Source organism: Oppia nitens, unplaced genomic scaffold (genome assembly GCF_028296485.1).
Source record: "Oppia nitens isolate AA-2021 unplaced genomic scaffold, nextdenovo-longstitch-racon4-pilon3 scaffold10_pilon_pilon_pilon, whole genome shotgun sequence".
Classification (NCBI taxonomy): Eukaryota; Metazoa; Arthropoda; class Arachnida; order Sarcoptiformes; family Oppiidae; genus Oppia; species Oppia nitens.
Genome location: NW_026533189.1, coordinates 1,785,002 through 1,801,569, shown reverse-complemented (window position 1 = coordinate 1,801,569; position 16,568 = coordinate 1,785,002). Strand labels below are relative to the sequence as shown.

The 16,568-nt window shown below is 26.8% G+C and overlaps 1 protein-coding gene across 1 annotated transcript in view; it reads left to right on the top strand.

Moving 5' to 3' along the window:
* Positions 1-16,568, top strand: part of LOC128965296 (teneurin-m-like) — a 39,661-nt gene that overhangs the window by 15,710 nt on the left and 7,383 nt on the right. Inside the window, exons 7-20 of the mRNA XM_054311954.1 lie at positions 1,564-1,641; positions 1,716-1,742; positions 1,831-2,025; positions 3,662-3,802; positions 4,609-4,677; positions 4,860-5,045; positions 5,212-5,358; positions 5,739-5,787; positions 6,256-6,414; positions 9,687-9,713; positions 14,450-14,569; positions 14,880-15,064; positions 15,342-15,499; positions 16,219-16,486. Of these exons, the coding sequence (XP_054167929.1) occupies positions 1,564-1,641; positions 1,716-1,742; positions 1,831-2,025; positions 3,662-3,802; positions 4,609-4,677; positions 4,860-5,045; positions 5,212-5,358; positions 5,739-5,787; positions 6,256-6,414; positions 9,687-9,713; positions 14,450-14,569; positions 14,880-15,064; positions 15,342-15,499; positions 16,219-16,486 (1,809 nt within the window). The remainder of the gene's footprint in view (positions 1-1,563; positions 1,642-1,715; positions 1,743-1,830; positions 2,026-3,661; positions 3,803-4,608; positions 4,678-4,859; positions 5,046-5,211; positions 5,359-5,738; positions 5,788-6,255; positions 6,415-9,686; positions 9,714-14,449; positions 14,570-14,879; positions 15,065-15,341; positions 15,500-16,218; positions 16,487-16,568) is intronic.

The following is a 16,568-nucleotide window of genomic DNA, read 5'->3' as shown; positions in this document are numbered from 1 at the left end:
ATATATGGAGAAAAATAATTATTATTATTACTACAAACGGTATATTATATACACTCTATCTCTCACTACTAATGGACTTTTAGACTAACATTTTAGTTTCACATACAGTACACACCATATGCCAAATCAAACGTACCATTTCTCTTAATTGCGACCAAACTTTTTAGGTGACTATACCATAGTATACAGTATGTGTGAGTGTGTTGTTGGCAGCAAATGTTAACTACTAATAACAAATAGTTTTATTTTTCATCTATCAATCTCTTAATATGACTTACAAGCTGTGTGTATATGAGTTCGTTGAACATTATAGTTTAAAAGCCATATATATTGATATATCAATATATACTACTATAATATATTGTATTACCAGTTAGGATATATAAGATATATTAAATCACTTATTTTTCATTACAACTAACAGTTAAATGTAATATAAAGTTAAAATGCCATTACAATAAATGTCACATCAAATACACATGAATAGTACTGTATGTACGTATATATGTATGTGTTGTATATATTATGTTAAATAATTAATTTAATTGCTTTTAAAAATATAATTTTGCAACTTTTGTATCACAGGTTTTGTCATTTTTCTATGTAATAACAATTAAATGAAATTCATTATTCATACAAAATTTATATAATTTGATTTTCAAACATCAAAGTTCTCACAAATAGTATATATATATATTTAACTATTACAATAAATTCCTGTAACAAAACATTACCGTATGTCCCGAATATATTATAATTGATTTTCTCTATGTGTATGTATTAATTAGCAATCAGGAAGTGTATGCACACATAACAGTAGATTACATAAATAGCAGAATATTCTGTATTATGTATTTTTATACAATAAATATAAGTAATATATTTTGTTGTTTATTAATATTTATAAACATATACATATATGTTGTTTCTATACTGTATCTGATAAATTTTTGCTGTACTGTTCAAAAAATTTATTATAAATATAAACTTTTGGAAAAAACTAAATTTACAATTAGCAATATTTATAAATTATAATATTATTTCTATAATCTCAACATAACTATTACTAATTATTTTTGTTAGTAATTATAATTTTTAATCGCAAACATTTTCCTAAACCAKACCCATTGAAAATAATATACAGTTCATTAGTTAAGTCGAGTATATCTACAGTATATTAGTTTTGGACACATATAAAAGTTTGGCTTAACATTATCCTCAGCGCACAGTTAGCCATACCGTTAACGATGGGATCATTGACTTCACTCATTAGTTAATGTAAGACTAMWAATACTGTATAACATTGAATTGCAATTACAGTGTTATTAAACAAAGTATATAATATTACAGTACAATAAAAATAGTAAAACTTTTATTATGTGACTCATTCTTCCACTGGTTTTCTAACCATCAAAACACGTGTCCAACTGATGATAATAATCATTGATATTATATCCATCAACTAAATGAATCATTTGTTTGAAATTAAAACTATGTTTTTTTCAATTTGATTAATACTGTATTACATTTGTCAATGTTTTCTGTATTATTGTGTGATTGCAGAGGAAGTGCCGACTACCTGTCCAAACAATTGTCACAATCACGGCAACTGTCATCTCGGCAAATGCCAGTGCTTTCCAGGTTTGTCCATATATTCTAACTGTTAATAATAATTAATTATTTTCCTAACTAATTGACATTTCCTTGATTTATAGGCTATATTGGACACGACTGTGCCGACAGTAAGTATTAATTTCMATTTAAAACATTAATTATTATATTTGATTATTTCTATTGATCACTGATTTTTATTGCCGCTAACAAACCCAGATGTGTGTCCAGTACTGTGCGGAGGTCACGGCCGATATCTTCAGGGCAGCTGTCGATGTGAGACGGGATGGAAGGGTCCCGAATGTAACATCCGGGCCACCGATTGCGAGGTCAGCGATTGCAACGGTCACGGAAAGTGTGTGTCCGGTGTTTGCCATTGTTTGCCAGGATTTCGGGGCGACAACTGCGACATCGGTACGTGAAATATATGGGTCACACAAAAAAACTAATAATAATAATAATATTATGGCCATCAATGACACCATTATGTCAAATGTTAATAAATTAAGAGTTATTGAGATAATACAGACAAATGTTTGCATTGCATGACTATATCCACTCTCATTGAATAAAAAAGCAATAATAATAATAACATTATAATGTCTTCAATTTGTCTCAATTTAATTAATTATTTATTTGTTTAGAATTATATGATATTATATATATATATATATATATATATATATATACTGTTATAGTATTTATATTTATATATATTTAGTAACAAAAGGTCTATGATATATCACACGATAATATTTTAGATTTCTATTATATTTGATTATTTGATCGCTTAGTTGACAAACACACCAGTGATTAGTTTGATCCACAATTGGGTGGACATACACTACATTAGTACAGTACASTATATACCGTACAATACACGCAAACAATATCATTGTAGTATAAGTCGATCACAAGTAGATTGAAAAACAATTTTGATTACTATATATAAAAGGATTTGAGAAACCAATCGGTTATTTACAATATAAATGATGTTATAAATAAAAAAAAGGAAAGAAAGAAAATTTAGGTTTAATTTCATTTCCGGATAGAAATAAAAGAAATAATAGATAAAAAAACTAATAATTGTTTACTTTTAGAGGTCATAAATTCATTTTAATAGGTCTTTTCTATTATTTTACTATTATTACATATCGTTATAAATTTGTGGCCATTATTTAGTGTCACAATTGTTTATTTGACTTTTCTTTACTTTTCTTTCTACTTGTTTTTAATCTACAATATATATACTTAGAGTATTTGTTTTCACAATTTTTTTGTTGCTTTCAATTTATATTTACAATCAATTGGTTTAGTTAGTCTATATTTATATGTGTTTGAGAGTAAGAGGTTAGACTTTTAAAAATAAAGGGTATACCGTCGGGAAAAATATTGTGCCAATCGATTTGACATTAAACTTATAGACTTTTTTTCAATCTAATGATTTTGTTCACAAATATATTGTAAACCCCTTTTCCCAAATCTAGTATAATACTAATACACGTATTGTATAATATAGTATTATTATTATTATTAGTTTTATTATTAGTTTGGTTATACCTTTTAATTTACGTCAAGAGTGTTGTGAAACAATACACTAAAGAAAAGTAAAGAGAAAATGAAAAAAATAAAGACAAATAATAAATAAAAAAAGAAAAGAAAGAAATACTAAACAAATAACAGYAAAACAGTATAACTAAGCAAAAAAAGTCGACTAAACAATGTGTTTGTTAGCTATTGTTAGCTATCTCTGAGAGATGGATAGATAGACTGATAGATAGGCAAGAGATCTAAGCCTAGACTGAGACTTAAATCAGTGAAAAGCCAACTGAACTGTTGGKTTGAATGAAAACCTAAAACTGATTTCCAACTGATCTCTGATCTTATACTCAATATTAGTCTGATTTAAGAAAAAGCTAACCTTTTTTATTATTCATTAACTCTTTTGTTTTGTTTTTCTTTTTATCCTTAAATCTCATTACTATTGATTTTATTAATATTGTTTACCCCATTATTTTGTCTAATTTATTAATTATATTAAATAATTTAGTGGACTGTTTGGATCCATTATGTTCGGCTCACGGCGCCTGTATCGATGGCCAGTGCTGGTGCAAAGTTGGCTGGACTGGCGTCAATTGTACCGATGCTGACCAACGGTTGAGCCAATTTTTTCCCAATTGCTCGCAACACGGTATGTATTGAATCAATTCCATACTAACCACACCATCCAAACCCCTTTTCCCATTATCCAACAGTTCCTGTTCGAGGGTATAATATAATAATAAACACAATTTAATTTGTGACTCATTGAAGATATTAATGTTTAGATAACGGCACATCAAGTTAATCACTTTTGACGTTAAAATAATATACATAAATATAGTATAGTATAGTAAAAATATAGTATATTGAATAATATTAAAATTTTTGAATTACTTTCTGTTTRTTTATCTAACAATCTGTAAATGCAATTATCTGACAGTAAAATCACTTGCCTACCAGTCCATCACCACTACTACMAACACATTGATAACTAATTTTCCTTCAAACTTTCATTGATTATTATGAGATAATATTTGTCTCATATATATATATATATATATAGAGAGAGAGAGAGAGAGAGTATTGACGTTTTTGGCCACACATTTGTGCCATACATTTACTGTATAAGTTAGTCACTAAATTGTAGTAATAATACAATGTTAGGCCTCAAAACTTGTTAACTTTATTTGCCATTCATTTTCATTTAGCAATACTTTTCGTCTCATTATTTGATTAGTGAAACACAACATCACAACAACAATAGCACATCCATTATATTTATGGCTTTTTCTTTTAACAATATATAGACACAAACACATAGAAATACTTTTGTACCAAACTTTTCCTCTTTGCCCATCAAACACATACACACACACATAGTTGTACTCATTTATTAACTAACATTGCAATTGATTTTGACATATATGTGTTGTTGTATGTGACCCAACAAAATAGGTGTTTACGATTTGGACACTGGCAAGTGTGTCTGCTTTCCTCACTTTACTGGTATTAACTGTGATATTGGTAAGTAAAGCATCTATAAGTTATATATTAGGGAGAGAAAAAGGCATATTAATTTGGTGACAATCAATTTGTATGCCCTCCAAACACYATTATAATGTCTGTGCCCTCCCAGCCAATTGGCTAACACATCGACAACAATGACTAATAATGCTTTCAATATATATATAAATCACAATTAATAGCTAAATGTAATCTCGATTGCGGTGCTCATGGAGTCTGTGAGGGCGGCCGTTGTGTTTGCGACAATGGTTGGCACGGCTCCCGATGCGATGAGCAAACATGCGATCACCGGTGTCTGGAGCACGGCCAGTGCCATAATGGCACCTGTATATGCATACAGGGCTGGATGGGAAAACACTGTACATTAGGTATGTATGAGCTCACTCTCTCTTTTTTTCTTTCATTAAATGTAATTTTGACAATTGCTTTGACCGGAAAAGCAATATATTTGATGAGGAAATACCCATCAAATAAGTTAAATGCATTTTTCATGTTTTTGCTGACCATTTATATAACTTATGGTTTTTGGTGTAGACGGCTGTCCCAAAGGATGCTCAAGTCATGGCCAGTGTGTACAACGCAATGACGAATGGATGTGCCGTTGCAAAGAGGGTTGGGGCGGTCGAGACTGTTCGGCACCACAAGAGACCAACTGTGCCGACGATATTGACAACGATAATGGTTTGTATCGTCCAATCGATAACATGTCGTTAACTAATAAATAAGATATATTATCACTCATTTACATATATTATTCACTACCACGACATACCTGTTTATAAATTTTTAGACTCACATCGATTACATTATACTCCCCCTCCAATATAATTGTCATATTAATGAATTTATATTTATCATTAATTTTTACTTACCATATAATATATTATATATATACATATTCATATATTAAATTATATTCATTAAATTAATTACTATATGATTAATGTTATATATAAATCTATATAATATATGTATACATTTTTCTCTCTATTTTTCATTGTCTCACTTAATGCTCTCCCGTTCCCCACCACCTGACTGGACCTTTCCATATGAAAAAACAGATGGTTTATCTGATTGTGCGGACAGCGAGTGCTGCAGTACTGATCACTGGTAATCATAATAAGAGCTATTATATCACACACACACACATATATATATATACATACAATACACACACACATAACTACCTGAGCTCTAAGTTTTTCGTGTTTAGTGACAATAAGTTTCACAAAATTATATACTTATATATCAATATTTATATATTGAATAATTAGATTTTATTTTATGTTCTGTATTATTAGGCATTTTCCCTCTATTCCTCTCCAAACTTATTGTTTTTAATATTATTATACACTTATTATTTATTATGCAATTATAGCTAAGTATTAGTATTATTTATACATAAAATTTTTGCTTTTATTTTATGGCTTATTATCACATAAACATACAAAAATTTAAACTAAATTTATTATTTGAATTACATAAGAGAAACAAAAGAAAATAATTAATTTTATTACTCAAAAAAATTATTACTATTATTATCAATATTTTATTTTCATATTTTCAATCGCATTATAGTCATCAGTCGCTAATGTGTATCTCAAGTCCAGACCCGTTGGACATACTGTTACGCAAACAGCCGCCCGCAGTGACGGCCAGTTTTTATCAAAAAATGAAATTTTTGATTGAAGAGTCCAGTGTTCAAAGTTATGCCCATAAAGATGAATATTTTGAAAGGTAAGCACATGTATGTCTGACAGACAGGAACGGTAGCAATGAGTGAATATATATATAAACGGTGTGTRTATATATGTATACAATATTGTATATATATATACCATAATTACGGTATTACAAAATTTTTAATAATGATCACACATAATACACACAACAAATAGTATATTTATGGTTTTTTTTATTAAAAAATAAAGTTTAATTTATTTTCTTTATGATATTTAATTAATGGTTTTTTAAATAAAAAATTTTATTATTTAAATAATTTTCTATGAAAAAATATTATATAATTTAATTTTTTTTCTTAAAGTTATTTTAATCAAAATTTTTGGTACTATAAACTATAAAACATTTTAGTATTTTTATAAACATTTATTTTTATTTAAAATTAATTTATTTTATTATATAATGTTTTCTACATCAAGAAATTGTTTTATATAATATAAAACAAATTTTTGCTGTTTTTTAATGCTTAACTATCTACAGTATATTTATACCATAAAACATTATATACACATATATATATATAAATTTATAAAACATTATATTAAACATATATTAAATTATTTTACTGAATAACAACATTTCATGTCTAAACCATTGAATTTATGTATAAATTTTAAAAACCATAACAAAAAAACAAGCATTTCATGTGTACATAAAATTCTCATGAATTTTCTGCTGTTTTTTTCATTGTTTTCATATATACACCAAAAAACTGTTTTATTTTATGAATCATTAGATATCATATACAAGTACTCTATATATATATATTTATACAAAATGTTTATATAACCGCTTATATTATATTCAAGCACTACATTTCATATAAATCTAAAATGCTATTGAATAATAATAATGAAAAAATAATATAATAGTAAAACAATGAATAGGAAAATCATAAAACCGAATATAATGATAATATTTAAGAGTTTAGGAGATAATAATTTTTTTCCCAATAAAAAAACAATACATTAATAAAAGTGAAATATTTTCCTCACCTTTTAATATTCCCATCATTTTTTCACATTTATTATACATTTATATATATATATAATATTTATATGTGTTTCTCATTATATGTCATTTCAATTATTCATTCATTCATTCATTCATTCATTGTCTATGAATAATGTTTTATCAAATTTTTGTTGTTTTTTTTAGTTATTTATTCATTCATTCATCCAAACCATTAATTTTATGCACCGTATAAGCAATTACTATAAAAAAAACTACATTATTTTCCCTAAAAATACATCTAAAATTGAATATAAAAATTAAAACCATTTACACTCCCAATTGCAACTATTTTGTGGTGCATTTATTTATTTTTATTTTTAGCTCATTTCAATATATCACAATATTGAGCTGCATTATGTGTTTATCTAATTGTCGCAAATTTATAGCTTTTCAATTTATTTCATTCAATATTTCCTGCCTTTCCTCAATCCAACCCACCCTAATGTTTCCACATTACACAATAACCTCATGTTTTCACTTAATTGATAAATCATATATGATTCCTAAATTTTTTAAATGTTTTAATGTTATTTTTTATTTGTTTATTATTAATTTTCTTGTATAACAYTTAACAAATAAATGATATATTTATTTGATAATTCCTAACCTATTTAATCCCCTCCTCTAAACTGTCCACAACTTTTGATCCTCCATTCAAATTACGGGCAGTGTTGCCACTGTCCTGCCTATCAGTGCTTTTTTATAAAAGCATTTTTTCAATAACAAAATTTTTTTAACGTTTTATTTTAATGTATCAAATATAACAATATTTAAATTGCTTATTTSTAATACATGTTTCAAATAGCATTTAATACTGCTTTTGAATTTTAAAAAAATTGTTTAAATAATTTGTTTAAACAACAACAACAAAATTTTATGTTTTCTATAGTAGTTTTCATATACAAGTAATTTATGTTTTTTTGCTCATAAAAAATGTTACATATAATAGTGCCATATATTGCCATTTTTTTGTCATAAAAAAACTGCTAACTCCTCACTAAAAACATTAAACTATATGTATATAACATCTATTTTTATTGATATAATCTCGGCTTAAATTATATAAAAAGCCCTAATAAAAGGCACATCAGAAAACTTGTTTAGTAATACTTTTGTCTCATAAATGGCTAATTGAGTAATAAATATTTTATTGAGTATTAGTCCGTAAATTATAAAACATTATCACAGCTAATAACCTAAAGGTTTTTATTTTAATACAAAACCCTGTACTCTAAACCTTTTGCTTAATATATACTAATAATAATAATAATAATAATAATAATAATAATAATAATAATTACAAAAAACAACGACAACGACATCCTACAAACATAATGCAGCTTATATTAGACGATATTTTTATAATGAATAAAAAATATTATATTATATTATAATATGCATTTGTTGTGCAGTTTTATAATATAATCACTAGTCTATTGTCATCTAAACTTAATTAATTTAATAAACATCAATCAATTTAAATTGCACAAAACATTTGCAATTAGTCAAATTAGATTTTAGACAATATTCTACTTTATATTTATTTAATTTTATCTAGATAATTTTTTTGATAATTTATTTTTATTATAAAGTTTTTTATTTAATATAGTATTCTGTTYCTCATAAGTTTATCTTATTTTTTATTTTTGTTTAATTACTTATATTAGAGTTATTTATTTCGTTGGAAAAATAAAATCCCTGAAAATATTTTTTGTTTGTTATGATTTATCCAAACTAATCAATAATCCTAATATAAAACATAGAGTTTGAGTTTGCATTTGAACATAATTTGCTTTTATATAAAATTTTACCCAATTTAGAATTTACAACCCAATTTAGTTAACCCCCCTCCCCCCCCAAAAAAATATTATTTTTATTATTAGAGTGCCAATTAGTTAGTTAAAGGAATGGTAGTTTTATTAAATAACATATTACTTTACATTAAGATATATAAAAAAATATTTTTCATTCAATATATCAATAATAACTCGATTTTTTAAATAATAATAATAATCAAAATTATTGTTTTAATTATTATATACTAATTTATTATAATTTATATTCTTAGTAATATATTAGTATTTATTTTAATTATTGCTAAATTATTTTGTTCATAAATTATTTAAATTAGTAGATTAGTAGATTAGAAATATTATTAACTATTATTAAAATCAAATTAATTACCCAATTCTCAAAAAATAATTTTAACAAATGAAACAAAACTATATCTTCTTTATTATTATCTACCCGTGCAGTCTATTTTGGAGTGCCTTCAAACCAGGGTAAGTATCTATATGTACCCATAATTTTATAAATCCCGACCTTATATCCCATAGTAGTTAATTAACATTCAGAAAAAAATAGTTAAATAATTTTGTTTGATGTAGACAAAAATGAGAAAAAAATTAATAATTTTTCTGAAAATATAGTTGTATTGAAAAATTGTGAGCACCAGTCAAACATACCGTTCCTTTTGGTTGACAAGTTATGTTCCAATCGATAACTCCAACTCGATATACAAATATATAATATATATATATATATATATATATATATATATTCATAGCAAACAAAAATTGCTTTTTCGGGGGTTATATTGGTTTTTGTTTTTTATTTGCGATTTTTACTTTTGAGAAAAAAGGTTTTACTCTGGAGTTCAATGTCTGCTAAATAACTAAAACACTAGTTTAATATGTTTTTGGTTTATATATATATATATTGTGCAAACTTTGATATATATATATATCACTGCTGTGGCACTACAAATGCTGGACAGAAATGTTATACTCACTGATCGCTTACCTTATTTATATTGAGTTGTCTTTATATTTATATATTGAATATTGAATATATGCCAGTGCTATAACCATACATAACGAGAATACATTATATTATAGATATATACTGTAGTGATATGTATGTAAAGGGAAATACATTATCCATAAATCGATATATATGTTTGATTCTATCGATTTGATATTTTTTCATAAATCCTTTTTTGACCGATTTTACAGAAAGAATATTCTGTGATATATTTCATATGAAATATAAGCCTCTTATAGTTGTTTTATGACATCCATTAGTTTCAGAATATATTATCTTTTATTTTCATAAAAAAATATTTGTTGGATAATAATTAGTATTACCTTTTGGGGAATGTTTTATATACAATATTTAGTAATACTACTTAATAATAATAATAATAATGAAAAAAGTTTAGTGGGATTTCATGTTTTATAATGACATCAAATCCCGTATTAAAATTTGTCGATACATTAGTCGTTAACAATACATGTCTTTGTGTACATAATTTTTATTTCGTTAAAAAACAAAAAAAAAAGGAAAAATTGTTAACAATGCCTACAAAAAATTATATAATAAATTAAAGAGGAATTAGTACTACAAAAAAGTCGCGTAAAGTTGGATCATATAAAACAAAATAATATATTAATATTTATGTATATAATATTACTTTCTTAATTAGATGTCAGAAAAAATATTTTTATATATTCTGTATATATATATTGTTAGTTTTGTTGTCGTTTTCAATGTAATTCATGTAGAGTTATGAAAATAAGGGTTTACTTATTATATATGAAAAAAACTTCATACACTTGACAGTGGCATCACTGCCTACAATAAAAATAACCCAATTTTTTTATATGTTGACAATCTATTATTTTTAATTATTTTTTTCTGATTAAAACTTAATTTGAAATCATTTTTTTTTATAAATCATATTGATTCATACATGTGATTGTCTAAAAAAATTGCTTAAATATTAGTTAATTTWTATATATATATATATATATATTAAATTTGTGTATTTATATGTAAAAGCTGTATGTGTGCTACACAAAACACCAGATGCTTATGTATGTATGTTTGTATAGCTTATGTATAGCTTATATATGTACTCTCTATGTGTTTGTCTATACTGTGTGTGTATTCACTCACTTCCTCTCTTAATCTAATTTGATGTCTTATATAATGACATAATAAGACTGTCCTAACAAAAGTAATTTTCATTGTATTTATGGAAAAGTAAAATCTTTTGGCTTTTGTGTATCTATTATACCGGTATATACTGTAGTAGTATATGACAAGTAGTGTTTGACTTTATGTTAATTTCAATATTAGCCGACACTTGCATTTAATGCTGTCATTTAACAATTGAATGTCACTTTTACTGTATGTATGACTTTTCCTTATGCTTTATACACTCAAAATAATAGATAAATATATATTATTATATTTTAATTTTATTTCAATATCTCTAAAATGTATTCAATTTTCTAACGCTTTACTGAATGTCATATTATGTATGTATATATATAAACTGTATGTATTCATATCCTTACTATGTGTATGTATGTATGTATGTGTGTGTGCCAACTGCTGATAAGATGGCACACGTATTGTTGAGAGGACAGCCTTATCTGAATCCTCAAAATCTATTAGTTGTTGTGTCCCCTAATCTATGAATGTCACGAATATATATATATATACTATACTATGTGTCACTTTTTATGTGTTAKATATATAAGTTATGTTTTTCTCAAAAACTCCTCCAAATGTTATGTGTGTTTGTATATACATTATATGTGTTGTATTTGTATCTGTCTGTTAGTCCCCTCTGGATGTGTTCAATGTATTGAAGCAATCGATCCCATATATAAATCCTATTCCCTCCCAATATCTCTCTCTCTCTCTCTCTCTCTCTCTCTCTCTCTCTCTCTCTCTCTCTCTCTCTCTCTCTCTCTCTCTCTCTCTCTCTTTCAATATAACCCTCTCCTTATAGTCAGTACTACTGCTTTTGATTCCCTCTCTCGTGTTTCACCCGATATATTCTGTATTATACTGTTATATCAATACAGATAAAAACCCAAAACAACACATAACAACACAATTATATTCTCCTAATTCCCTGACTGCCCGCCCCCTCACATCCCAATCCATAAATATATACTCATCTTTCCTAAAACCTCATACACAGAATAAATAGAGATAAATCTCAATTAAATTCTTAAATACCGTTTCCCTAGAATATAGAATCCTATGAAAAACAATTACCTTTTCATAGTAGTGATGGTAATAATAATAATAATAGCATTAGTTGTAGTCTTAAAAACCTAACTAATAAAAACTGAAAATTAAGATAAACATATATAGATAGAGATATAATGAATAATAATAATTATAATATCAATAATAATATTTAAAAAAAATTAAATGCATTTTTAAATGAAATGTTGAGTGCTATTCATTGCTCCGTCTCAGTCAATATACATACAAACATAACAACACAACACACATGTATAACCATTGGTTTCACTTACTCTCTCTTTAATATAATACTATCTCTCTCTCTCAATAGTCTCTCTCTCTCTCCCTTTCCCAATGCATGATCTCCCCGTGCAAACTGTATTTGCCATTTATGACTGTAGTAGTGCAATCTAATAGTGAGCATGCAATACAATTCATTGACTATGCCTTGTGGTGCCAAATTTAAAAATATATTGTTTGCATTTTATCAATATAAAAAAGCGCAAAAATTGATTTTTGAGAAAAAATTTTAACCAAAAAAAAGTTTGCCTCAAAATAACATGTTTTAAGTAAAATAACATACAGTCTCTGATTAACACTGTCTCTCTCTCTCTCTCCATTCTTTGACGTAATGATTACAATGAGAAAAAATAGTTTACCTTAAGTTTATGTCATCACTACTACTACTACTACTTCTACTACTTATTGTAAACAGTCGTTTATATTGTGAATATAGCCGTAAAAATTGCTTACATTTACAAATTTTTTGCACCAATTTTTCCGCCACTCGAGTATTACTCTCTTTTTTCACTCTTAAGGCGCTCACAAATGCTTAAACATACTCTAAGGACTCTCTCCTTTACTTTCTAATTCTCTCTCTCTCTCTCTCTCTCTCTCTTTCTTTCTTTTTTTCTATCTGACCCTCTCTGAGGGCTATTAAAGTATATTTCAAATTAACTTAATGTACGACAACACCAAATATAGTAATAATAATAATAGTTATAATGTAATTCAGTGCTTGATATTTGAGATTTTCCAGTCTTATGCTATCATAAATTGTTGTCTAATACATACGGCTATTAATTCTAATAAATAACTAAAACAAAAAAAATTAGACGAAAAAACTTTATATATATATTATTGCAGAGCTCAGACAATTTTATCGCCATGAGCTTTGCATACATATACAGTATACCCTTTTTCACATTTGCTAATGACATAAATTTTTGTCCAGCAATGTCATACTGTTGTATGGGATTGAATGTTGACGTAATTGTATATTAGATATATTTAAATAATTGATGGCATTGTACTCCTATGTTTGCAATGTCAACAATTTAGACTACAATATAATATGGTTTTAGCGTCGGGAATGACTATCAATCTATCTTTGTCTCTATTAATGCATTAAAATTATATTTAAATATATGGATACCAATTGTCAAACACAACAATTTTTTATATTTATTTATTTCAAGAATATTCTTGTATTGAGACTTAACACAAGTCTTTTATTGCTCTCTCTCTCTCTCTCTCTCTCTCTCTCTCTCTCTCTCTCTCTCTCTCTCTCTCTCTCTCTCTCTCTCTCTCTCTCTCTGTTCTCTAAACTTTCTTAACTTTAACTTTCAAATCATTAGCTCAGCTGTACTTATAGTCCGTACTCCTGGACTTTCTGATAAAAATCGTGATTCAAAAAAAAAATTAAACTACAGTAACAGTTAGTTTGAAAAAGCAAAAAAAAAATTGTCATCAATTTGAGTTTAAATGTAATTTATCTTTTTTTATGTTCTCATTTTTGCCACTATTTTCTTCTAGTAGTCACTCTTTTTAAGTTTTTACTTCCAAATAGCAATAGTAGTCACCATTTCTTACATAAAATAGTTTCATAAAACCCTAACAAATAAACATAACTAATACCATACTTTATATGTATCTCTTTTCCTCTAAAATGTGTGGTGTCTTCACATAACAGTCGTGTATCAGTAATACGAGGACAAGTCATTAGCCGAGAAGGCAATGGTCTTATTGGGATTCGTGTTAGTGTTGCCACTGATCCACAATTTGGGTTTACTCTCACGCGAGGAGACGGATGGTATGAATTTCTAATAAACTTGAATTACATTTTATGACCAAAAAATAGTCTTAAAGGATATATACTATTCATTCAAATTATTTATTTTTTTATACTAAATCTTATGTAACACCGAAACCATTGGTCGTCGACTTTATTGATGTTATCTTCAAAATCTACTTATGTGTGGCCAACTTTGCTAACATCACCAACGCCTACTACTCATACTACTACTACTACTACTACTACTACTACTATCACTACTATTTTATTATATATTTGTGAACTATTTCTGGACCTATGTTTTTGCTACTATAATACCAATTTACAGGTTTGACATACTAGTCAACGGTGGCGGTGCTATTGTCCTACAGTTCCAGCGAAATCCTTTTCATCCCATTAAGAGGACAATACTGGTGCCATGGAATGACATTATTGTAATGTTGAATCCGGTTGTCATGTCATCGGCGCCGACAGATGACAAGGATAGCCAGCATACAGATCCTCTTAATACAGGTTCGCATCAAATATAAAGACTATATTTATTTATTATATGTGCAGTCAATACTTGACATGAATAGTGATGTGTTGTTTGACTTTTGTTTATCTTTTATATTATAAGTCACTTATGGGAAATGCTATACCAGTAGTATTACATCAAAATGTCATAACATATCAAATAACTTATTATTGTTAGATATTAATAGTCTATTATTATTTAATAAAATCATTATTTTAGTCACAGACTAACAACAATAACAACTATATTTCAATTGTCTTCATATTTATATAGGTATTGGTATTATGATCAGTGATCGCAAACGTAATCAAAGTCTATGGCACTGTCGCGACCACGACTACGATGTGATGAAACCGTTACTTCACGAAACACTGCGTCCGGGAGCTCAGGGAGGATGCACTGAGAAAAGTGCTGTTATTGCTGAAACTCAGGTCCGATCAAAATAAACACAATAATTTTTTTATATATAAATATCTAATCAAAATTTTAGACATGACTTGATTTAAAGCAAAGTTAGCAATAAATATACTGACAATTTTGTGTTTTATTTATTTTTTTGGTAATGTTTTGCTTTGAAAATAAAATATCAATTTCTATGATATGTGAGAAACCCTTTGATTTAATGTGTCTTAACGTATAAACTTATAAGTAATACATTAAAAGTGCACTTTATATTTCCAGTTTGTTTTTTTCCTCTGTTTGTGAAACAAATAAATATATAAAAAAAAATAAAAACAATTGCAGTAAATCTTATTGTGATTTATGGCCTCAATTTCAGACACCGTAAACCAAAACCAAATCAAACATACAAAAGTTCACATAAATTTTTCATCTAATTTTATTTTTTATTTATATATATATATATAAAGTTTATATAATATAACATATACAGTATATATATTGTTTTCCCAATACAACTCTATATGTGAAAATATTTTTGAAATTTTAATTTTTCACTTAAATTGTATTGTGTACTGTATTTTATAGCCCATGTATCTTTTACAGTATAAAATATAACTGCTTTTTGATACAACTCCCAGTCCTGCAATTGTTACTAAAAAATAAACAAAATAAAATTTATAACTCAATTTCATACATATATTCTGATTTTTTATGAATTTTGTTTTGAATTAAACGCATCACTTAACAGGTTCTTCAAGAAAGTCTGGCCATACCGGGCTCGCACCTACACCTGGTCTATCATAGCAGCTATAGTCAAGGCTATCTATCGACCATCAATGTACAGTTGACACCGTCGACAATACCAAAAACTTTACGATTGGTTTACTTACGTATCATTATTGAGGGCATACTATTTGAGAAGACCTTTGAGGCCGATCCAGACATCAAATACACCTATTCCTGGAATAAGAGGAATATCTATAAACAAAAAGTTTATGGCATTACTACTGCCAAAGGTATTGACAGAAAAAACAAACAAAACGATAATCGATTTCATAGGAAATTAATTTTTGTTTCATTTGTTTTTTTTTTCATTTA